We start from the raw sequence: 26,563 nt of genomic DNA on the forward strand, positions 1-26,563 counted from the left end.
ATGGGGCCATCTGGAAAGTAACCCTAATACAACTACACTTCACAGGGAGGTTCTGGCTATCAGGCTTTGAGAACAAGTATTCTTGATAGTGAGACCCTGGCTACAGAACTCTTTGCCAGACAAGACCAGACTGGTCCCTAGCCTAATGATGCTTCAGATGCATGGCGAGAACACACCTTTTTGATAAACCCTCCCCCAGAATTGCTGTTCTGTGTACAGATTGTTTTGCTTTAATTTCAAAGTTACACATCTCTGTGCTGGAAGTACAAAAAGAGCAGCATATTTTCGTTCTGGGCTTTTGTGCATTTTTAATTTCAGATACAATGGTAAAAGTTATGATATAAAAATATAAATGTTAGATAGCAATCTGAAAATTTGGTGTAGGTTCACACATACACAAAGCCAGCAGAGAAAGTAAGATGCTGTGCAATTTTTTTCATGTTCCAAATTTTGATCTTTGCTAAGTTGGAACAATTTTTTTAAAAAAATTGCACACACATCACTGAACATGAGAAGTAGGGTTGCTGCCAACCCTCCAGAACTGTCCTGGAGTCTCCAGGAACTAAAGATTCATCTTTAATTAAAGATTATGTGAAGAAACCTCCAGCAAGATGTCCAACCAAAATTGGCAACCCTAATGAGAAGTTAGAAAGTAATCTGTGATACATACACTGGTACAACACTTTTCTGGTGACCTCACCAGTTGCTGCCGAATATAAATTATTTATATTTTAGAAGTAAATTTCTAGCCATTATGATTGTGAAGAAAATCTGAATGTAACCCTAAGTAATGCTGTCTTACTGAAACTGCAGATAACAACAATACCTTTAAAAGGTTTTGTTCACAATACAGAAAGTTATGCTGCAGAATGCAATTACACAATGATTTGGTCTTGTACACAGAGAGAGACTGAACTATGTTTTGACTATGTCCCCATACTGTGCTAAAGCCTTTATTTTAGGATAATTCAGGGACACTGTTTGGTCTCAACTACATTACAAAATCAAAACTAATGTTCTATTCATGTTGAGTGCTACCTTGATATATCATCCCATAATAAAGTAGGTTTGTGTTGCATATATGGAACTGGACCGAAGAAGGCGTATAGTGCCTCAGTCATCTCAACAGTGTGTTAAATTTTCATCAGATTTCAAAGGTAAGTATCGTTGTTATACATTTCATTTCTAATCTTTTTAGCAGAAGTATCCAAGTAGTCTTGGATAGGGATAGCACTTTTTTCCTAGACTAGCTCCAGCAGAGCCAAATTTGAATCTTGAAAACAAATGATCATAAAGGAAATTTTTTCCTAGTTGTGTTATTCAAAAACAGCTTAGACTTTCTACAAAGTTCCCATAAAATTCACTTTTAGACTAAGATTTGGAAGCAGAAATTTAGGCTCCAAAAGTAATTTTTTGAGATTGAATTGCTACTGAAAAGAACGGTTTGAATGGAGTGGCCATCACACCTTTCCCTGAAGTAGCTCCAGTCACAAACAGAATCTGTATGTCTAGAAAGCAAGTGAATAATTTGATAGGTAAAATGCTATCAAGGTGGAATAAAAATGTCCATTATGTAACTGAAAATATCAACAAATAAGACACAAGGACACTGAACTGGTTATCCCCCAGTGTAATAATGGATTAAGACAACAGAAGATGCAGCCTGATTTTAAGGCTTTAGCAATCATGCACTTTTAATGACATCACACACCAGCCACCATCATCAAAAGGAATTGACTGCACATCAACCAACTTATGGAGTATGGTTATGTGAAAGACTCAACGCTTGGAGTACTTGCACATAAAAAAGCTGCAATTTCAAAATTGAATGTTTATGACGATAAGGAAGAAAGGTTTAGTGGTTTAAAAAAGCTTGGGCAGTCAAGAAACCTGAATCCTATTATCTCTGCCACTGTTTTGCTGTGATTAAGTTGCTGCATCTGAAGGGTAGTGATACTAATCTATTTCACAGGGATATTCTTTTATTAAGTGTTTTAATGTTTTAAGATCCTTGAATGGAAGATGCTAGTCAAGTTCAAAGTATTGTTACCCTGGTCTTTATACTGAAGCACAATAATTGAAACACATAGTTTTTACTTTTTGTATCCCCAACCAATATACATAAAAACATTGTATTAATCGCAAAAGAACTTGTCTGCCCAAACCTTATAACATATATGTACTTGAAAGCACTCATTCTGCACCACCGTCCAGTTGAAAATATTAGCAAAAGTGATTGTATTATGCTGTCCTTGCCAAACCCCAAAATATGGGTTTAACTATTCTAATTAGGCCCAAGAATGAATGACCTGTCTAGGTATTTATCACTGTAGTATAAAAGCATTAGGATTTTTCCATTAAATAAATCTGAAGAAAAAAACTGAACTCAAGAGGATGATACAGTTTATCTACAGCCAAGCCTAACATCTGCCTCAGAAGAAATTCTACGGACACTCAAAAACAAGAACAACTGTGGAGGAAGAAAAAGTGAAACCTAATAATCCATAGAACATTCATTTTCCCCCCCATAAGTTAAAAAAAAAAAAGGTGGAGTCTTCATCTAAAATCTACTAAGGTTTCCATCCAGAAAATTTGGTGTTTATGTTCCTACAATTTTGCATAATTGGGTAACCAATACATTTGGTCCAGTGTAATATTTTACATACTGCTCCTTAAAATTTTTTTTGGTCACAGATCTGAGTTCAGCTGTCACTTCTGATTCATATTACTGAGGACTTTTGGTTATGTAGAAAGGCATAAATCTCAAAAGAGCGAAGTTTATTATTAAAGGCCGCAGTAATGATTACTGGACATGCTTTAAAAGAAGGAAAACAGATCATAACTGTGTCCATCAAAAACATACTCAATGTAGAAGTCTCTTGAATCTATAGATTATGCATAGGAAAGCTGCTGCTGTATATGACATACGCTGATTCCATTGACATAGTTACTTCACTAATACTGTAAAAGGAAATACATTTTACAGAGCTCTTTCCTACAATGCCAATGAAATTCTCAACTCTTACCCTGGTGAGCTTTATTTATCTTGAGAGAATCTAAACTGAGCGCCAAAATATTCTGTTCTCTTTTTCCTTGCTAAGAAGTGTTCCTGCCTCCTCTTCCTCTCCTCTTTTGAATTAAACCCTTCTCTCCCTCTGCATAACACTCTCCTACCTCCCCAAGCTGCAGCATAATTGCACTGCCGTCCCAGGAGTCTGTGTGGAGCCTCAGGCTTTCCTACCCATCAACTCCCAAGCTGTTTCTCTGCTTCCGGCTCAAGGCCAATTCCTTCAGTGGCCCAAGCCTTCGCAGCAATATCTACTATGTGCACCTTCCTGCCTTCTGGCCTGATGGAGAGATTACCTGGCGGCAGGGGTGAGACAGAACAAGTGGCATGCTAGATTGGAAGATCCTACCAAGATTTCTAACCTAGTTGCCAGAAGCCATATTGTTTCAATCAAGAGTTTCAACCAAACCTTTCAGCAGTAAGACTAGATCTAACTCAGAAAGCAGCTAATTGTTAAAGCACAGAACATGTTAAAATTGGCCTGTTTCCTAAGAATTAAGCAACCTAAGCGTACATTTGTAGTTTTATTTACCTCATTTACAGCTTACAGAATGTATCTGTACAACATAATATACCTTCCTTCTCAACTCTGTCACACCCAGCTAGAAGTATTTGATTGCCCCTTTCACGGTGCAGGCAGGCTCCATGAATTCCGTTATTTTGTAGTTGAGGAATTTTGCTTCAGAATTTTGCCCTGAAATTTAAGTTTTGATTTAAAAAAAAAAAAAAGGTTTCTATGTTTCAAATAGTTTTTAAGAGAGCCTCTTTGGTTGTGAAGAAAAGCTTCTAATTATGAACTTTCCAATGCAGTGACACATTCCTATTTGTTAAGACAGCTCTGATGTGTGAACTGCCCCCATTATTTTAACTGGATGTTAACTTTGAATCCTCACAACAAATTAAGGGCTGGTTTATGCTACAGAGTTAGGCTGGCCTAAGGCAATTTACGTCAACCTAACTCTTTAATCCATACTAAAATGTCAGTCCCGCTAATGTAAGTCGCCGACTACACTGACTTAACTCCACCTCCAGAAGAGGCACAACACTTAAGTTGATGTATTTAGGTCGACGCAGTATCCGTATAGACACTGTGTTGCTTACATCAGACTGTTCCTGCTGTCAGCCCTGGGCGGCAGGGCTCCAGCTGTCAGTGCCCCATACTGACAGTTAAATTGGAGCAAGTGCTCCTGGTAAGGACACATACGGCGCACTACCAATAGAAGCATAGTATGGACATGCAAAACTGATTTAATTACTGCAGTGACTGTACATCAGAAGCAGCAGCATGTCCCCACTCTGGCTCTTATGTGGCGGCATGGCCAGGCAGCTCTATGCGCTGCCCTGTCCACAGGTGCCACCCCTGTAGCTCCCATTGGCTGTGGTTCCAGCCAATGGGAGCTGGGGGGCAGTGCTTGGGGTGGGGGCAGCATGCAGAGCTCCCTGGCTACCCCATGCATAGGAGCTGGAGGGGGGACATGCCGCCACTTCCAGGAGCTGCGTGGAGCATGGCAAGCCCCCGACCCCACTCCCCGCCTGGAGCGGAGCAAGCTCCAAACCCCGTTCCCCGGTGGGAGCTCGAGGGCTGGATTAAAACATCTGGAGGGACAGATGCGGTCCCCGGGCCGTAGTCTGCCCACCTCTGCTGTACATCGACATAACTTAAGTCAACTTAATTTTGTAGTGCAGACTTGCCTTAAGTGCCAACATTGACTATTTCACTGTTGATCATTTCAGCAGAAAAATGATGTGGTTATCTCTCAATCCCAAGCTACTCACTTCCTTTGCCTTCCCATGTGCCCAATTTCTCAACTATCCCCTACTCAGTTGCAAAAAACTCTACAGTTGTGGCAATATAAAAATCTACAGCACAATTAAGATGAAATTTTAGGAAGACAATATATCAATCAACTAATTAGATACTATAAAATTGTACACTGATCGCATTATTCATTTTCATATTTAATTCTATACATTTACTTCAAGCTGACACAGAACTTGCAGTCTGCAACACTGGGGTGCTATAAAACTCCAAGAATAGTGAATTTTACCATGGAATTTGGATCCATCTTTCCACAGATTACAAAAGCTCCTGAATACAGACCTTTAGCCAACTGCATGAGAGCAGTAGCTAAAACTGAAATATAAAGGCAAAGGAAAGACAGGGACACACTATTTTCCTTTAGATATTCATATTTTTGGACCCACTGACACTTTGTGTGTGACTGTATGCAGGGGCCTTAACATAAGAAATGCAGATACCCTTTCTAGGGTAGTCATATAATTAACCCCTTCAGATGTGTATCCTGCAACTGGTCATTCATGAAACTATAAAAATATTTTGTCATTTTAAATTAATTCCTTCCATTTGTTAACTTAATCTCCATCTATTATATCTGGCACTAACTCACATAATTGGTTCTCCCCTTGAAAGCCTATTGCCAAACTTAGTTGTCAAAACCCTTAAGTCTTCCTATAATTAACACACTGGAGTATTTCACTGAGAGAGACAAGAGTATTCCATCTCAAGTGCTTTTACATTTTTTAACTTTATGAGGTGGAGAAACATCCCCCCAAACCCAGTGTCTCTCTTCCTAAATCTGCACTATCATCCTTGGCTATAAAAATTATGCTCAATTCCATGAATTGATCCATCCAAAAATTAAAACAGGCCTTTGAATAATGTATTCCTAAATAGTGCTAATTAATCTTGCTGCAGAACCAAGTGTTCTTCAATACAAAACAAGCCAAATCAATGGTGGCACATGCAAAATACAACACGTGGCAAAGCTAAAGAAGTTAAAAAAAAAGTATTTGCTCTACATGAGTACACACTTTTTACATTATGATTATTTTTATGGCATACACTAAAGAGATTAATGTGATATTAAATTTGTACACAGCAATTTCTTCTCACTCTGTTTCCATGCAATGCATGCAGTTAAATATAACTCATCAAGCAATCTGCTCTACAATTTCCAGCATCCAAAGTCTGGCAAATGTAAAAGTGGTAACAGCTAACAGAAAAACTGGTTAGATGTGGAAAACAAGGACCTGGTAAATCCATCATACAGAAGGAAGAAAAAGGGGGAAAGGGAGGAAGATACTGAATTACCTCATTATTCTATCACCTATTGCTGTTCCTCTGATATTAAATCTAGTGAAGGGAACAATAATTAAAGTCATTCAAAAATCATGTGTACCAAGTTTTTAAAGATTAGAGTCTACTACAGAATGTGTTCCGATTATTTCAAAGATTCTACTTCTTCCATAAGGGTTAATACATGAAAAACATTTTCATTTCAATCAACCCTCCCCCCAGTTTTTGCATATTTTTATTAGTACACAACGTAGGTTTTATAAAATACAGTAATTACTCATCAATTGAGTTGTAGCAGGTGTGGCAGCAAGTTGCATAAGCATTTCCATGTTAAATTCTCTATTTTGAGTCCCTTATGAATTCAAATTTTCCACTAATTGGACTGATTTTCCAGGCTTAGTCTCTGCTCAGAGGTGACTTTTTAAAAGAAAGTTTGAACCGAACCAATTCAGCTATTTGAATATAGAAATAGCCCTCACTGAGAAGTGCCTTGGACTATTCAGGTGAAAACTGATTTTGATCTGACATGATTTTTGACATAATTCAATTGTGTGCACTTGCAGAACACTTTGCATAGTATTTTCTCACTAAGCCCACAGAGTTCACAACTAAGGAAAGCCATGCTGTCTGCACATACATGACTAACTTTGCTGAGCTTTGAGAAGTTTGTGCACATCTAAGTTAGAAGATATTTAGTTGCTTTGGCATGCAAAAGAAGGGACTCTTCTCCCCATGGACTCCCGCAGGAGCACAGGAGATAACTCCCTTCTGCAGACCTTGTAGGGTAAATGATAATGTTCCAGCAGCATCTAGCCAAATAGTTTCACAATATGAAATTTATTTTCATCCTTATTCTTTAAATATACCCTAGGAAATTCTATCAGATAATTGTTCATGGGTGTGTTAAAAATGTCATATTAGGTTAGCTAACTAGAGCAACCACCATAGAAGAGATTTCAAGAGCCAAGCATTTCACTTCTTTTAGTCAATACAGGCTTCACCATTTCCTAAGGTAATGTTATACTATAGCAGCTGAGATGCTAAAGCAAAAGAATGAGATGGTCATTCCATCCTAAGTCTCCCATTTTCAGTTCTGGGTGATAATGGCTCATGGCTGGTCTCAGCCCAAAATGTAACAACTTCGGAGAGTTTGGGCAGTTTCACAATTATGTAAACCTGCAAAAATACTTGTCTTGGACTTTAAAACCACTGCTGTGGACTTTTTCTATGTTCAGATAACTCAAACAGCTTTTTAAAAGATATATTTCTACTGAATTCAAGGTAAACAGAGGAATAGTTACATGGGAATCAATGTAAGGAACACTGTCAGATAAGTAAAATGAAAATATTAAATTATAGGTCTACTATATATATTTTTTTAGTTTTGCCTTTTTGACAAATTAACATAGCAATTAAATTCTGGGGGGAAAAATCCTCTATTTAACATCTATTTAATCTTCATTATAAGTCTAAATACTAAATCAAACTAATACTGGACAACAGATTGACTGCTACTTTAGACTCCAAAAACACCTAAGTTATGTTCACTAAATGTAAATCCTGGTTAATTGACTTGAAGACCAGGATGTTTTTATATACTTGATAGAAGCTCTCTTTGGTGCTGTTTTAGGAATAATAAAGTACGTTCAGATTTCATGTTTCCATATCTATAGCATAGGTTTATTGATACAGTTAAATTTAGGATACGTTTTTTGCCTGCAGACACTATGTTCTTTATTCCTTAAGTCAGGCGCCAGAGAGAGTTGGTCCTGTGGATAGATTCCCAGAACACATAACAGTGGGTTAAATAGAGCCGGTCCCAGTTTGGAACACGTTAAAAGTTGGATTAGGCATCTAAATGAGTGCACATAATTGGAGATCCTTAAACAACATATGAGTGATGAATACTGAATCACATTTAGAACATCTGAAGTGTAGATCTATATTCATTTTGTTCAAAGTTGAAGGAAAATAGTAAAAAGTTCATGCAGCATGAAGTACTATATTTACTTTTAAGTGTTGCAAACAGGTTGCAAAGGGGTATTCAAGTGCTTCTGCCACTGATTATCCTTAGGAGGAACTGTGAGATCGTGACTCCAGAGTACAGAATTTGGGGTATACCATTTCCAGCATTCCTCAACAGAAAAGTTGTACATTATAGACAAAAGCTAATTTGGGTTATGTCGCAATCTGAATTTTTCTTCTACATCATTCTTTGCCAACCGTGGAGTCTCTCCAATGTCGAGGAAGTGTTTAACTTGTAGAAATCGAGAGATTAAACTTTATTCTAAGCAGTTCAAAGTTCAGTAATGTTATACCCTGGAAAAGGTCTCCAATAGTCAACAGGATTTTAGCATCCCCTCATTGAAACTTAGTGTCTTCTTTTCCTAGAGGAAACATACCAGATATTCCCAGGAAGTCAATGGGAATTTTGGCACTTTGTCAAGGTACCTGATTATATTTTTCTGTATTTGCAGAGGTGCCCCCTACTATAGCATGGAATCTAATCACCTGAGGGAGCCAAATGTCTTTACCGTAAATCAGATTGAAAAGAATAAAGGGTGAGCAATGTACTGCATCAGTGCTTTGTCACATGGGGGCTGTTTTTCTGCAGCCCAAATATATTGAATTACAGCTGTCCAGCAATAGAATTTCCAACTGGGGAAGTAAACACGTCATTTTCTTTTCTGTCTCTGGACTCTCAACAAGCTGATTTGTGGTCTTTTTTCCATAGTCCATCAAAGTCTGTTATTTTAAATATCAAATAGGTAACAACAATGGAATGAATTTTAGGGACTACAACGCTCAGTGAAGCATGCTAATTTATCAAGCTGACTTGGCCAAACAGATAATGGTAAAAACAACGAGGAGTCCGGTGGCACCTTAAAAGATTTAGTCTTTAAGGTGCCACAGGACTCCTTGTTGGTTTTGTGGATACAGACTAACAAGGGTACCCCTCAGATAATGGTAAAGTAAATTATCTTTAAAGGTATCGCTAAACAGGAGCTGGGAAGTGAGTGTCCCAGCTCAGATAGACATATATATTTTCAAGTGCTAGCTCTGCTTGAGCTAGTATGCCAAAAAACAGCACCATGACCTTGGTGGCACAGACGGCAGCTCGGGCTAGCAGCCTGAGTACAATCCTGCCTGCCCCCTTCGGTACAGACTTGGGCAGCCAGCTCAAGCAGCCATGATCACACTATTTTTAGGTGCTAGCTCGAGCAGAGCTAGCATTTGTACGCTACCCAAGTGAGAATTCCACCTCCTATCTGCTGTGTGGATGTACCCATAAGGTCCTGATGCAAGATATACAAAAGTAGTTCTACATTTAGTATAATGTTTTGTTGAATAGTATGCAAAGAGTCTTGAAGGATAGGGGCATATAAGCATCACCTCAGACTTGGTAATATTTACATGAAAGAGCTACCTGATAACGCTTTAGGCTTCTATGGACTAGTCTACTCTAGAAGCGATACATCGGTGCAGCTGCACCAATGCAGTGCATCTGGAGAAGACGCTCTATGCCGATGGAAGAGAGCTCTCCTGTTGGCATAATAAATATACCTCCGCGAGAGATGGTAGCTATGTCCTGCCAACATAGTGCTGTTCACACCAGCGCTTATAAGTTACAATCACCTGTCACTTGGGGAATGGCTTATTCTCACCCCTGAGCGACGTTATACAGTACGTTATACTGAAATAAGTGGTAGTGTAGATTGGCCTAAGACTTCTTTAAGGTATTAAATGGAGGCTTATGTTTCACTCTGATAAGGCAGAATGTCATTACCAAAGACCAAAATTTTATGTTTTTTCAAGTACTGGGATGTCCTGAATACCTGAAAGCCTCTGATAGCTCCCACACTTTGAGACATGCAACCTAGAGAACGAATTTAAATCTGAGATCTAGTCATCCTAAAACTCTCTTATCTATGGAAATCCTCCCACTCCATTGACATGCTCATGAACATTCTCATCTCACCCTTTTCCCAAAGTAATATACTCCAGATTCTTCTTCCTAGTTGCAGATACCCTCCGAACCTCATCTCTTCTCAAGACCAGGTACCACAATATGCACACATTTGAATGTACAGTCTGAATATATGTAATTTGCAGATATTGGGGCACTTGGCTGTGGGATAGAAGTAAAGAGGAGTTGGGCATGGTGGGTTTGTTATTACGACCATGAGGGAAAGGGTTTAGCCACTGGTATAGTACTAACATAATTTTGTAAATCAAGGATCATATGTGGCAGTATATTAAAATTACAAGGAGTTGAATTCAGTACTCACTCAGACAAACTCTCACTGACTACAAAAGAAGTTTTGTCTGAATAAGAAGCACTGAAGAGGATTCACAGTCAGCTTCCAAGTCTGCCAGTGTGGTCTTTAACTGAAAAATCATGATTTTCCCTTCACACACAAACCCTTGCCACTTATCCACCAATCGTTCGAAAGGCATTCTAAAATCCTGAAACCAGAGAGAAAAAAACATGAATTTTATTATTTAACCTTGTCACCATTCAGCTATGTGGGAAAGCTCTGCTCCTTATATATATATATGTATACACACACACACACACACACACACACACACACACACACACACGAACAAACTGAAGTGAATGGAGCATTAAATCTAATCATCATCAAAAGCCTGGAGGCAATCCTAAACCACATTGGGCTGTACAGCCGTTCAATGGAAAAAGGCAAGCATTATAGTTTGATTTTTATTTGCATATGAAATATTTAACCGTATCAACTTCAGTGCAGTTACCATACACTAGATTTACACTGGTGTAACTAAGAGTAGAATTTGGCCTTACATTCCTCACTGATGCAGTCAGATACAGACAAGGGAGAAGTCTGTAAAATGAAGTGTAATATTCTTAATATCAGATATGCTGTCTAGTGGGAAAGCTGGCTCTTATATAGCACTGTCTGTGCTCACAGCACTATTGCAATCTTCATCAAATAATCAACAGAACACCCGATAGGGATAAAAAAATTATGGGAGGGGAACTTAAAGGAAGAGGCTAAGTTCCTGGCCCAAGGTCACAAAGGACATCCATATCAGAGATGGGATTAGAATTTGGGAGACTTTGATTCATAGCCTTGTGTTCAAAGCAGCAGAGCACACCATATGCTGTCCTTGCTGAGGAAATTGACTTAAGATCTTTGTCTCTAACTACTAAGATTCTAATGCTACACATAATACTCCACTGAGTGAGGGAGTGGTCCTGAGGAAAAATAGTATGTAGTCATGTAACTAAAGACCGTAACATAACGCATACACATAAGGTGGTCAAATTAAAGTTGCACAGGCAACCATAAACCTGGCATTTCCTAACTTTTCAGTGTAAACTTAATGTTGTTTTTAACAGTTTGTGTAATTTTCTAGGTTTTTTTTTTAAAGGAACTGAAATAATAGTTATTCCATCATGTGGCATCATATTGACACCCACATAGGTCATCAGCAGGGTGGAAACCTTTATGTCCATCACAGTGGCAGACTGATAGCAGTAGTAGGTTGTCATCCTCTATGTGAACCAGCAGAGGAATGGTGAGACTCAGGAATTCTGGGTCCCACTCCAGGCTCAGGAGGGAAGTGTGCTGTAGTGGATACAGACTCTTCTATACATTCCCACCCAGCTTGACCCCTTCTGTCTCCTCCTACCCAACATGTCCTGGGTACCAAGTTATATCTCTTCCCCACCCTGGCGCCTCATTCTAGTCCCATTCTCCTCACCTAGCCAGTCTCAGTCTCCATTCATCAGGCTTCTCATCCCAGTCTCTTTGCTCAATCATTCCCAGTCCTATCCCCATAGCCCCCAAGCTCCTTCTCGCCAGTCTCCTTGCTCTACTAGTCCCAGTTCCTTCCTCCTGGCTTCTCATCCAGTCTGTTTCACCACCACCACCATGGTCTCCAGTTGCCCCCGCATACCCAGTCCCAGTCTCCATCCCTGGGCTCCTTGTCAAATCTCAGTGTCTCCCCATCTCAGCTCCTTGTCACAGTCTTTGTCCAGTCAGTCCCAATTGATCCCCTGCGCCTCGTTAGATCTGTCTCCCTTCCCCCTTCATTTCCTGTCCCCCACTCCAGTGATTCTCAATCCCAGTCTTCCTCTCCACTCACTTCAGTCTCCAGTCCCAGTATCATCCTACGGGGTCTTTGTCTCGGCTTACTCCTCCCTTAAGACTCCACAGGTCTAGCTTTTTTTCCTTCTGTATTTGAATCAGGTTGGTTTGTCCTCCACTTCATCTGGACCCAGCAGAGGGAGTCACTGAGCACAGGACAGACAGGCTTCCTGCTCTCAGTTCAGGTGCCCGGATGCAGCACAGCTTATAGCAGCCCAGAGCTGTAATTTCAGGCAAAGTCCTGCTCGGCCCCAAGCTGGTATATACCCAGTGCGTATGGAATCTCTGTGGTATTTAGCTGCTAAAATCTAAGAAGTCTCTTCTGAGCATGTGAGAACTATGATTTTTCAAAGGCTTATAACTTGACCAAACTTGGGAAGATTTTCATAGGTACAGCAAAATGCACAACCCTGACACAAAGGCCACCACCTGCCAAATTTCAAGTCCCTGATCCAAAATTTTTCAAACAAAATGCCAGCTTGTTTTGTTTTTTAAAATGGGCAAAATGTATTTTTCCCTGGCCTCATTCTCAAATGAATGAACCATTTTGGTAGAAATAAAAACAAACAAACAAAAAACCCTGAAACAGATACAGCATAGAAAATTTCAGCTCAAATTGCTAAAGTCTGACAAAGTTATAAGCAACTAAAAAAGTGCTGATACCAGCTATGTCTGTAATATCAAATTGTGGCATGAGACAAGAACTTGGTTGGAGTTATATCCTGCTAAAAACTGAAGTTTAAGCATATGCTCAAGTCTCAGTGGGGAAACTTAATGGGGGTCCCACATTAGCTAAGACATTTGAAATTGCTGAAAAAATAATGAAGATTGCTGGAAACTGGCTATACTGGTGGTACATGACAGAGCACCATCCTTGATTATTTTCACTTAACCTGTTATAAGACTTTTAGCTTTCCTCACTTGATGGCTGCAAAGCCAACAAAAACATATAAAAACACTGACAAATCCTGCTGAGATTTTCATAGAATGTCTACAGTTTTGGGGGCATTACATAAGTATCTAGTGAGCCTACCAAGGAACAGTGCAGACTCCACAACATCCTCTGGAGGAAAAGCAGCATTTAATGAAATTATTGCTCACCCATCATTCTGACTTGGAGGTAAGACAATACACTGCAACTGCTACAGTAAAAGAGGAGATGAGGGAAAGGTTAAAAAAGAGTAGTGTGCCAGATATAAAGATAAAGGAGCAAGAAAACTCCCAGGGCCTTTTTCCAGCCTCAGAAACGTGACTTGCTTTGTTGTCTAAAGCTTTACAAACGTTAAAAGAATTCATTCCTGGTGAAAGGTGCCCAACTTACAACCCTGGAGGCTGAAGTCACACAGATTTAAGTATCTATGATATTTACATAACATTCGTCACCTGCACTGCATGAACACCTGGGTTTTGAAATAACTAAGAAAAAACGTTAGGTCTTTTTTATTTTATTTTATAAAACCATGTGTTAATCAACTGTGGTAAAACAGGGTGGGCAGGGCTGTTGTAGTTCTCATACGTGTTAACGGGTCAAGGTAAAAATGGAGTAATGTGAAATCACATTTTTCCCTAGTGTGGACATACCCCAGGAGGGAAAAACTTTTCCACAATGCCTCATCAATATACCTCAACCCAAACCCTGAGGGGCAAAAGAGTAGTTCAGGCTCCATGGTCCATTCAATCTTATTCCTCTCTAACATTCCAATAAGAGTGCCAAACAATGTCTATTACAGTGGTGGGCTTTGATACACTGCTCAGTGTTCTGGGCTATGATGTCATCTAGGGACATAACCATCCAGCCCCTTAGAAAATTCCTACTTTGCAGAACCTATGAATCCCAGGGAAAACAGGATGAATCATTCACTGCTTCCCACCCTCCAAGACCTAAATTTATATCAAAGAGCCAATATGAAACAGAAAACAATTAAGGAGAACATTAAAGTTGATGCCAAGTTAATTTCTCCAGCAAGCAGTACAGCTAAGTTTCAACGATTTGCATTTCCAGTGTACATAATTAACAGAAACATAACCTCTACCTGATACAAATACAGTGTTAAGTATGTCTCAAATGTGAGATGTACCATATGCTAAGGTGCAACTGAAAGTGACAATAAAAATTTGAAAAATATATTGCCTTGAGTCCAATAGCTGAAAGTTTGCTTAATAAATTATGATAGTATTTGAACAGTCCAGGCATTGAAGTTAACAGCATATTTTGGTGAATGGGAGGGTTATTATGCCAGTGATGGATTAAGATGTCAAGTATATGATATATAGGAAATTCTCTTAGCAACAATGGTCAAAAAAGGTTTTTGTTTTTTTAAATGAGTACTTAGATTCTACAGGAAAAAATTGTACAGAACCCATCAAAACTCTTTTTTTGCAACCACAATTTTCTAGTAACTCTCATAATCATTAGTAGTCCTGTCCATACTGGTATGCAGAAGTTAACAAGAGAAAAAGGGTAAGAAAGTTCTCTTGTCATGAGAGAGAAAAAGGAAAATTCAAAATTATTTGATCAATCACCAATGGAGAAAAGGCATAGTATATTAAACATACGCTACGGCAAAATGCAGCACTGCCTACCAATAGTGAGTACTTTTGCAAACCAAGGATGCCTACAGTGTAGATAGTAGACAAACCGTAGACCATTGTATCTGTGACAGATGGGCAATTTCCTGCAATAACCTTGAAAGACCTTACTGTATTAAGTTTATGTATCATTGTGATCCAGGATTTTAAGTAACCTTTCTGGGGTTGGGATATGACTTATACAAGACCTGGGAGTTCAAAAGACTGTACTGAAAATGTGCCACACAATTATGGAGTTTTAGGACAAAAAGTGGTAAGTGGATTTTTTGGGGAATCCCTAGGAAGAAGTTAATGCAAACTCCCCACCTCCAGATATGCAAAAAACCAGCCTTTTGAAGCTATGCCCTGAGGACAGGGTCTTAGTCTGCAGATTTCTATGACTACCTGTTACAGAAGGCCAACATCAAAGGCCAAGGCAATATAAAGAAAAGGCTAATCTGCCCCGCCTGGTTTGGGACCTAAGGTGGATGAACTTGTAACCATGATGAAAACCCAGCTGTGGGTTTTGAAGGACTAAAACCTACCAGAGCCCTAGGTTGAAGTTGGGGGTGACCTCCGGTAACTTTTTTAGCATGTGTGTATGTTTTTATTGTTTTAAGTTAAAACATTACAGAGAAAACATATTAAGAATAAATGTGCTTGCTTAGAAGCAGCTACGTGGTAATTATAACTTGGGGCAATACACTGGTCATAAGCCTTGGAGAGAAGGCAAAACACAAGCACTGGCCTTTTAGGAAGTCTGTCTGGCTGGGAGATCAGTGTAAATCAGGAAGCTGTAGAATCTTAAAAAACCCAGTAAGAAGGAAGTGAGATGTGGGTCTCTGGCCAGGAGAGGTGATATCTGGGAGCCAGAAGCCCAAAGTGGCTGCCGTTTGTGGACCATGGAAGGGGAATACAGGTGGTGTTGCCCTGAAATTGTGACAGTATCCTAAAATGCGTAGAGAACAACACTGATTTACTGCAAACATTTAACACTGGGGAACTCAAATAAAAAGCTGTTATTAGTACTTTAGCAAGAAATATACAAACTTAACAAGTATGAGGTTTGTATGAGTTTCTTAAAAAAAAAAATGCTAACTAGATGCAGCCTTCAAGGTTCCTGGTAAGTTGTTTATGAGACGCTCTGGGCCACAAGCTTTGAGATCCTTCTGTAAGGGGCTGGAGCATCAGTTCCTAGTTTTCCCTCGGAAAATACTGATGCCAAATAATAGAAAAGGAAAGAATTCTACTAACCTATGTCCTGGTCCTCCTCGATACCTTGCACCAGGTATCAGGACAGGGTCATCATCACTATCATCAGTTTCTTGAAAAGCAGTGCTTCTGGTGGATGATTCTTCATGACTTGCAAGCCCTGAAGAGTCTGGCTGCGGTTGAAGTTCATGGTTTGTATTAACTGGGTTGGCATTAGACTCTGTACTTTGACTTGAACTCTCTTGTTCTTTGCTTTTTTCACTTGAAGGTCCTTCCTCTGGGTTCCTACAGATGCTGTCAAGATTGGGATCACTTTCTCCTTCTGTGCTGGTTCCAGGATGCTCAGAAATATCTGATACAGCTAAAAGAAAAAGGCAGTCAAAATTAGCCACTGATAGTTATAGTCTACTCAGGAATACGTTATTATAAATGTTATAAATAAATTTTGTGTTTGGCTTGCTTTACCCTACCCTTTTTCAGCCAGACAATCATATGAAGAAACAGCAGACAAACCTGTTTCTGTTCTCTCTACAGCTTCATCTATAGTTTTCAACTCTTCAGCACCTGTGACTTCCTCATGCAATTCTTTACGGACTCCTGAAATTAAACACCAGATGATATAATCATTTCAGTAACATGAGTATACACCATAAGTCCTGTACAACATTGAAATTGCTCCACTGTATCAAGCCACTGGTTCATGTAGTCTGGTATGCTACTTCAGGTGCCCGTATCTAATGCTTCAGAGGAAGACAAAAAGCCCCCATAAATCCATTTACCAATTGTTCAGTTTGGTATATCAGAGAATAAAAGTGGGGTGGGAGATTCTTTCTTTGTCCATGCTACAATTCAATACTTGATCATACAAGTATTTTAGTAGCTAATTTACTTGTAATGTTGTGAAACCGAAGATGTGATAACTCATAGTTGTGATTACCTAGAGTTACAAAGGTTAATTAACTTATTAAAAGGTCTTCATATCTCTAGGCATTTCTTTGGAAATCCTCACTATATACTCACTGATACAGCCATTTGCTCCAAATGTCTCCTGCAGCAATGAACAGGTTGACTGAATTCAGCACAATACATTTTTCTCCAATTTGCACCTTAACATTGTATGCCCCCTTTAAAAGCTGCCAACTTCAACTGTCCATTTACTAAATGGATTAACATCAGAGAAAACATTTGTTTTTTTTTAATGTAAATTTTAATGTTGTTTAAAAGGTAACAGCCCTGAATAAACAAAGTCCCCCAATTATCTAGAGTACAAATACAGCATAGACATGGTGGTAACAAGCCTTCTCTACCCCACCAATGTTCTTTAATTCTGGCCTGCAAGAAACTCCTCCTCAAGGTGACAGTAAAAACTATTCACTGTTCTCCCAAAACAGAAAGAAATAAAGGACCAGAAGTTCAGAATTAAGAAATATACATAGCTATATGCCTCTTCAGTTGACAACCGGAATTAGTTTTGTAAAGTAAATAACTTGTTGCCTCCCTGAGCTGTTATCCGTTTTGCCTTCTTGGAAATAAATGACAAAAATAATGTTCTATTAAGGTTACATTCTGCCCTCATTTCTGTATGTGTGCAACTCCCATTGAGTTCAATCGTAGCCATGAGAAGAACTGGGACCTTACCATTACAGGAATAACTACGTATCTTACTTGTTTCTTCATTTTCTGGTGGTGTCTGTTCTGAGCTGTGTGTTCTTGATGCTTCTTCGTGGCCTTCAGGTTTGCAGTGACTTCCACTCCCTCTAGAACTTGAAGTTGTGCTGCTCCTAACAACAAAGCACATGTAAAATGTTTCAGTAATGAGGCAAAGACACAAGAAGATTCCATTTTAAACCACAGGGACAACCACAAAGTACAACATATTACTATAAGTAATTACAAAACAAATAATACAAGTAAAATCAGTTGTTTGGAGCCAAATTTTCAGAAGTAGCTTCTAAAGTGTGGCCCTCATTTTATAAAGGTGGAATTCTTAAGCGCTTGATTAAGCAAAATATAGGACTTCATCTAATCTTATTTTTTGGTTGTTGTGTCCATTGCCTCGAATTACCTTTTACAAATCTTTTTCATCACTGGAACATCATGTAATAAACTATAACAAAGTTATTAAAGTAGTAAAACCCCAAATCTGTACTAAATGAGATTTTGAGAACCAGTGCTAAAAATTTCCATGCAGATGTGTGTCATAACTTCACAAGAATTTATTCAGTCCATGGATTTGCACCATGGATTTGATGAATTAAGCATATAGCATATCAAGACAGGAACTGAAGCTTTAACATGCAACTGTAGTAAGAAAAGGAAGAGACATGAACTAAGGTGTGTACATGAATAATCTAAGTTATCACATATTGTCTATGTTACCTTAAACCTCTCTTTTTATGTTGTAATAACCCATATATGTTTTAACCTAGACTGTAAACTTTCCAGAGCAAGGACCAGGCTTCTGCTGTGTTCTGTAAAATGCATAACTAACTTCTGGTCATGCCACAAATAATAAACTATTACAGGGACTATAGTGGTCACCTTTAAAATATCAGAATTTAACGTAAGTTACTATTAACTGGTATTTGAGGTCTCTTGGCAAATATTTTTTCTTTTTAAATGGGGAAAATGGATCCTTCTCAATTAACATACAGAACTTCCTCCATGTCTAGAAAAACCTTTAGAATAGTTTTACAGATGCCCCCCGACTTACGCAATCGTTCCGTTCCGGAAAGCTTTGCATAAGTCAGAAACGTATGACCATACGTTACGCAAAAATTTCCGCAACTCGAAAATCCTATTTCTGGCTTATGGAACTTTTTCCGTAAGTGCGAATTTGCGTAACCCGGGTCTTGCGTAACCCAGGGAGCGTCTGTAGCCTTATGAAACAGAAAGTTCTTTTCCTGCTGGGGTCTCATGTTTTAACTCACTCTGCTCCTCTTCTTGCTCTCAACTTACAACAACCACAACCATAAAGCAATGAAAACCTTTCTGAGCACCATCTCAATGAAAGTGGAGGTGAATAGTCAATCTTGCACCTTTTCTTTGTTTGTTGCTGGATTGAGAAAACTCACTCTTGTGGATAAGGAAGGAAACGAAGATGGGCAGAATGATTATAAGTGGGGCTTTCAGGTCTATGAGGTGAGGTAGCTAGTCTCTTACACCATTTGTTGTGCATATGTTGTGCATACACCATTTCTGGGCATATGCAAATCCTTGCTAGCCCTGAGAACATTCTCCTGGCTTGGGAATTTTGGGGATCAGTTCACATTGCATTAGGAATGAGCCATAGCTACCATGGAGGTGCTTGGATTCTGCTCATCTTATCTGGACGGTAATTGTGGAACTCCTGTTGCTTTGCCCTTTGCCTTAAGATCCTAATAGACCACCTCTGGAACATGAATTACTTGTCCCAAGAAAGGACTAGAGATGCAAGCACTTTAACACTTACCATCCTGGACAATTTACACATGGTTGAGTGAGTTCGCGGTAAAGACCACCTTTAGCGAACACCCTCGAACTACTGCAGCTTCTTTTCTGCTGGTCTCCTGTTGAGCTGATCTGAGGTGATGGGGAAATGATGTGGAGTCCCAAATAATCTTGGTACCTCCATTTTCTGTTCTTTGTTGTCCTCCATAGTAGGTATTGGCAGAGTAAGGCACAACTATGCAGTAAATTAGATTGTGGAAAGACCTCACACACTGAAAGCAGCATCTAGCACACAACCATGGCTAAACTAAAGGTCCACTTATATAACCTGGTGGTGGGAACGGCAGCCAGCCAATAAAGGAAGCAAGACCGAACAGGTGAATCTCTAAGAAACTGGTCAGAAACATGATAAAGTTCAGGCTCATTGCTGGAAAAGAGTTAATACAACAAATAAGAAAAGAGGACAGAAAATAAGGAAAAAAGTTCCATCGGAGACCAGGAGATTTCTGCTACTTCTTCCAGCAGCCTCTCAGAGACATAAGCTTTCTGACAACCTCTCCCTATTGGCATATCTTAGACAGACATTCCCTGACTGGCAGCTCTGATTCTGGGCCCACATGTGGTAGGAAAACCCTAATAAAGGAGGGGTGAGTAGGCTTTTTCCCTGACAAACCAAGAGTTTTACTCCTGTACAACCAAAACAACTACATGAACGCAAGATTGAGTCCACCCTGCCTCATCCATCAACAAGTGTCAGCTAAATCAAACCACTACAGGTGATTATGTAAGAGAAAGAAAGAACATGTGGATTTGCAGATGTCAAATGGCATTTGTGATGCTGATTGCAAGAAAAAAGAATTTAACCTGTACACTGAGCGAAACTGATATGGAACCACAGAGGAAAAAACAAATACAAATTTTTTTATGTAATTTTCAGAATCACTTTTCTCCCTAATTGAAGTTTGAACTGATTTTTGTGCTTTTGCCAGTTTAAAATCAGACTTTTAATGTTATTGACTGGTATAGCACCCAAAACTGTGGTCACTTTACGTCTTTAGTAACGTAATTTTAGCACATTCAATACTACCAGTCAATAAAAGTAACAAAAAAATTTATTAAAAAAAAAACCAACAACAACGAGGAGTCCGGAGGCACCTTAAAGACTAACAGATTTATTTGGGCATTCGTCTTTAAGGTGCCACTGAACTCCTTGTTGTTGTTTTTTTGTGGATACAGACTAACACGGCTACCCCTCTGATACATAAAAAATGTGTTAATGTTCTGCACCTCTCACTGAATATGCCTGTCCTAAAACATTCAACAATAACCACTGCAAAAACTATAAGTGTCTGGTTAGTTAAAGACACCAGAAGATAGTCTTGCAACAATCTGAAGCGTGCCAGATTTGGATTCTGACAGTCTATTTAAGATCTTCTGTCATACCCATCACAAGAGTGTCTAAGGCCCACATCTATGTGGGTAGATTTAAAGAAGTCAATGGGACTCCATGCAGATATAAGGATAAGGGCTTAAGGCCTGGATTTTTTAAAGGTTATTTAGGCATTGTTGCATTCAGTATTGTAACACCTAACTAATTTAGCAGCCTAAATCTCATTTTCAAATGGGATTTAGGCACTTAGGAGTCAAAATCCCATTGAAAGTGCTTAAGGAAACAAGTTTCAAACTGTTACAGGATACAATGTGTTTTATTTTTAGAACTGTAGTGTTTATTAAAAGTTAAAAATATTTTTCTCATTTTAAGTGTATGAGAGCAGAGAGCCATTGTTTTTGGTATTATTACTCTACATATTAAACAATTTTAGAAAATCAAACCTGCTTCTTGGTAGCAGGGACAGAAGAGAATGAGCTATCACTGTTGTTCTTACTCTTGGGAGACATTCAGCTACTACAGTGATGGATATCAGTATAAAACAGGGTAGACCCAGGCTATAGATTATCCAGTAGGATCAGTTTTCATTTTAAATGAATACACATAAAAATTACATTAGTTTTCAAACATTAGCATCTTAACTATTTCAAAAAGCATGAAGAACTAATACACCTAGGACATATAATAGAATAATCGCCTTATACATTTCACCTAAAAATATGAAGGCTTTTTTAAGTTTTAGGAGCACAGAATCCAGTCATTTAATATTACATATGTTTAGTAGATTAAAAAAATATAGTGAAAGAGAATTTGTCTACGTCCAGAATTAATTCTGGATTGCAACATGGCCATCTACATAGTAGTGAAATATAGTATTCAGTTTGTGAAACCATTCATGTGGTTTCATCTCTGAAAAAGGAAAGTTTTATGACAGATTTCAACCAAGAAACAGGAGACATACTAGCTGTGGGTTTGTTTATTTGTTCTGGTGGGAAGGGGTGGTTAATGTGAGGTTTTCGGTTTAAGGAAACTTCTATCAAGATACTTTATGCTGCAGATTTTTAAAAAAGATGACAAACAAAAACTACTCCTGGGTTACATACCAGTAACCGGAAGTCTCCCATTGTGTAATCTCCTCCATTATCATCATTTGTATTGTGGAGGCCCCTACCTATGGTTCCGTCATAGACCAGGGCCCTGCTGGAGCAGTCACTGTATAAACACAGACAGCCCCTGTCCAGAAGAGTTTACTATCACAACTGTAATTTTAAAGAGCTAAACTCTATGAATTTTCCAAAAGAACCACCTTGCTAGACTTCAGCACTGTAAGGGTATGTCTACACTACGAAATTTGGTCGATTTTATAGAAGTCGATTTTTAGAAATCGCTTATATACAGTCGATTGCGTATGTCCACACTAAGGCATTAAATTGGTGGAGTGCGTCCTCACTACCATGGCTAGCATTGAATTACGGAGCAGTGCACTATGGGTAACTATCCCACAGTTCCCGCAGTCTCCACCGTCCAAACAGGAAATGAAATTCAAAAGTTCCCGGGGCTTTTCCGGTATACCTGGCTAGTGCATCGGAGATCAAACTGCTGTCCAGAGCGATCACAATGGAGCACTCTGGGATAGCTCCCTGAGGCCAATACTGTCGATTTGCGTCCGCACTACCCCAAATTCGACCCAGTAAGGTCGATTTTAGCGCTACTCCCCTTGTCAAGGAGGAGTACAGAGGTCGATTTTAAGAGCCCTTTCGGTTGACGGAACAGGGTTGGTTGTGTGGGTGCGGTCATTTTTTAATCGACCTAACGCGGCTAAATTCGACTTAACCCCGTAGTGTAGACTAGGCCTTAGTTTCACATTTACTTTGACTCTGAACATGCACCATCAATCGCCAGTCATCAACTAGCACTACACCTCACCATAAAAGCCCTCTGTCCTTCCTGTACAATGTAATGCGTAAGTGGAAATGAATCCATGGAAAATAGTGATTGAAACTGTGCACTAACCAATCAAGTTTTCTTCAACTTATCACAGTTTACCACTCTTACCAGACTGGCCACGTCTACACCACAAACTTTGGTCAATACAAATTACATCAGCATAAAGATGTCACAATTACGATGTCGCTTGTCTGCATGCATACTTGGTGCTATACGTGCTCACCGGGAGTGCTTGTGTCGATGCACAGTGCAGTGCACCATAGGTAGGTATCCCAGTGTGCAACCTGCCATTGTCCACCACTCTGTTTTTTGGGAAGTTTTCACGGTGGGGCAGAACTGAGTTGCACAAGGGTGCCTGTGAACAAGGGGTCAACTTCCCAGCATGCATCTGCCTTCATCCCATAATGTCATCTATATCATATAATTTTCATGCCTTTTTAAAAATCCCACAAATTTGCATGACCATCCTCGCTGTCCGCCATCTCTGACAGAAGCATGAAGCCGGCACAGCTCTGCACCACTATCATAAGCATTGCAAGCACAGGAAGCACTATCCTCAGTTATTTGCAGAGCCATAAGAAAAACTGAATGAGCAGGGAACATGACTATTTCTTGGAGGGCAGATTTTGTGGAACATAGTGAGAACCAATTCCAGGCTGTTGGTGGCATTCATGGTGGCGGAATGCTGCTTCTGGGCCCAAGAAACAAGCACTGACTGGTGGGATCACATCATAAAGCTTGGGATGATGAACAGCGGCTGCAGAACTTTCCAATGCACAAGTCTACATTCCTGGATCTCTGTGCCAAGATTGCCCCAGCCCTCCAGCACAGGGACACCAAAATGAGAGCTGCACTGACCGTGGAGAAGCGAGTGGCAATAGCACTGTGGAAACTTGCAGTGCCAAATTGCTACCAGTCAGTGGGAAATAATTTTGCAGTTGGAAAATCCATTCTGAGGGCCATTGTCATGCAAGTGTGCAGGGCTATTAATCATCTCCTGTTACACAGTACTATGGTTCTCAGCAATGTGCAGGACATAGTGTATGTATTTTCAGCAAAAGGGTTTCCAAACTAAAGTGGAGCAACAGACAGCATACATATTCCTATTTTGGCACCAGACCCCACAGCCACAGAGTACATCAACAGAAAGGGCTACTTTTCTATGGTGATGCAAGTATTGGTGGATCAGTAGAGACACTTCACTGACATAAATGGTAGCTGGTCAGGGATGGTGTGGAGTGCTCACATCTTTAAGAACACAGGACTGTTCAGAAAGCTACAAGCAGGGACTGTCTTTCCTGACTCACGGATTACTATTGATGATGTTGAAATGCCAATAGTGATCCTGGGGGGACCCAGCCTACCCCTTACTCTCCTGGCACATGAAGCCATACCCCAGCCACCTCAACAGCACCAAGGCAAGATTCAACTACTGACTCAGCAGGTACAGAATGACAGTTAAATGAGCTTTTGGTAGGGACATTGGCGTTGTTTACTCACAGGCCTGGATCAGAGTGAAAAAAGCACCCCAATGATTATATCTGCCTCTTGTGTCCTGCATTGTATCTGTGAAGCAAAGGTGGAAAAGTTGCCACCGGGCTGGAAACGGAGGTGGAGAGGCTGTCTGCTGAGTTTGAACCACTAGACACAGAAGAGCTCAACGCATAGCTATACAGCTCAGGGAGTCTTTGAAAGAGCACTTTAACAGTAAGCCCTTGTAATGTCTTGCAGCATACCGTACTCTACCCGTCTCTGCTGAATTGGGGACTCTTAGGAATTGTGTGTTGCTTGGTTTATGTCTATGAATATAGCTCTTTCAATGCAACTATTAAATTTTGCAATGCTTGCTGCACATCTATGATTATTACACCGTGTTTGTCACTGATCCTATGAGCTGTGTCACACTGTACAGTAGCAAGTAGGTGGGTGCTTTCAGAACTACTAGGCACTCTGCAACATATGTTGTGAACTAGTAAACAGGAATGATTTTCCAAATAATACAATTTTATTCAGTACCAAAATCAGTGGGGAAAAAAAGTCTGCAATTTAAAAGCAAATACATAAAAAACTTACTCTATTAACGAAACAGAACTTAACAAGGGGCAAAAACATTCATGTCCATTTTGCCTACACATACAGCAACAGTGGCTTTTACAAGTCAGCATATGTGAAGCTTGCTGTCTCCTTAATGTCACCTAGCATGAAGTGGTAGGGGTAGGAATGCAGGTCCTGATGCCACGTGGCAGGAGGTGTAAGGAGCTGCTGAAATGGAGTAATGCAAAGGGAGGCGAACCCATGATTGTTGAATGTGCAGGCAGTGGTGTTGGAACAATTTTTATAGTGGGGGTGCTGAAAGCCATTGAACAAAACTCTAAACCCTTTATATGATGGAAACCACTTCAAGCCAGGGGGTGCTGCCGTGCCCTCAGCACCACTAGTTCCAGCACCCCTGTCTGCAGGTCCACAAGAGTCTGCAGCATCTGTGTTTGCCAACGGAGAAGCCCCATTATGTCCCGATGCATCTCCCTCTCTTTTTTCCTGCTGGGACTCTCTCCTCTCTACTCTTCCCTTCTCCAGGCTGCCAGCCGTATTCACCCTGAAGGCCCTTTGCTCACAGTCTGATCAGCACTGGTTACAGGATCTCATTGAACATGTAATTGCAAGTCCTCTTCTTTCACCTTATCTGGCTCAGGCATTCCACGGATCTGCAGGGGGAACCCCTCAATGCGACAACAGCAGCAGCTGCAGATAAAACACACAGTGGTACCATCATCAATACAGTCACAAGAGAAAGCGAAAGTTAAGATTCAAAACGCCCTTCCCTTGCTCCTCTAAAGTTTTACACAAGACGTGCTTATTGACATTTCAATAAGGGGTGGTTATTTTATCAGGTATCTTATTCCTGAAGGTAACAAAGGCAGAGAAAGCACAGCTGCTGCTAGGGGCCCATATACAGGGCCGGCTCCAGGCATCAGCTTAACAAGCAGCTGCTTGGGGCAGCCAAGGGAGAGGGGCGGCACCTGGGGCAATTCGGGGGCGGCAGGTCCCTCACTCCCTCTAGGAGCGAAGGACCTGCTGCCGCCAATCGCGGCTTTTTCCCCTCCCCCCCAATTTCCGCAGCCGGTTGCGATTGCGGCGTTTTTGTTTTTTTTTTGCGTGGGGCAGCAGAAATGCTGGAGCCGGCCCTGCCCATATATTGTTAGCCTATGTACTGCAATGGTGCCTGTCGAAAGTATTGCTGACTGGTGTGGGAAAGCAGCCTACCATTGAAGAAGAAATAGGGCAGCCATCCCTAGAAACCTTCAGGTGAGGATTGCAGAGTACCCCCATGGAAGTCTCATCGAGATCTCTCAGGATTAAAGGGACATTCCTGTGTACATAAATAAACTGCTCCGCATGGGCCCCCTTGCCTAACTCTATAGGGGAATTAAAAGCAGATAACACCACTACTTCTCTTCATAGTACACTACCTATTCTAGTACTAATAAATTAATGTAAAGTCAGTAGCTGTGTCCTGTTAAGTTGGGGGCGCCATCACCGTAATGGGAAATAAATTTACATACTTACCCAAAGATCCTTCCCCTGCATCAGGCTCTCCCATGCTTGACTGCCAGGACTGACTGGATTGCAGTAGAGTATCAAACAGGTACTGGCTCGGGGCATAGTTAGACCTCCCAGTCACGCGTCCCCCATCCTCCTCTTCCTTCTCCTCCTCCTCACAC

The 26,563-nt window shown here is 40.2% G+C and overlaps 1 protein-coding gene across 22 annotated transcripts in view; it reads right to left on the reverse strand.

Annotated features, from left to right (window-relative positions):
* The window catches only part of DCAF6 (DDB1 and CUL4 associated factor 6), a 154,766-nt gene that overhangs the window by 13,862 nt on the left and 114,341 nt on the right, over positions 1 to 26,563 (reverse strand). For 14 of the 22 annotated variants that reach the window (XR_010599853.1, XR_010599849.1, XR_010599851.1 and 11 more), the window contains 3 exons: positions 17,741 to 17,856; positions 16,589 to 16,672; positions 16,118 to 16,436 (listed from right to left, as the gene is read on the reverse strand). Coding sequence is in view for 17 of the 22 variants with exons in the window: in XM_065589313.1 (XP_065445385.1) it covers positions 16,118 to 16,436; positions 16,589 to 16,672; positions 17,741 to 17,856 (519 nt within the window). In the remaining 5 variants the exon portion in view is untranslated. Of the gene's footprint in view, positions 1 to 6,179; positions 6,222 to 16,117; positions 16,437 to 16,588; positions 16,673 to 17,740; positions 17,857 to 26,563 lie in introns of all 22 variants that reach the window. The other 8 variants (XR_010599850.1, XR_010599847.1, XM_005283679.4 and 5 more) reach the window with 1 other exon arrangement.

Source organism: Chrysemys picta, chromosome 1, assembly GCF_011386835.1.
Source record: "Chrysemys picta bellii isolate R12L10 chromosome 1, ASM1138683v2, whole genome shotgun sequence".
NCBI lineage: Eukaryota > Metazoa > Chordata > Testudines > Emydidae > Chrysemys > Chrysemys picta.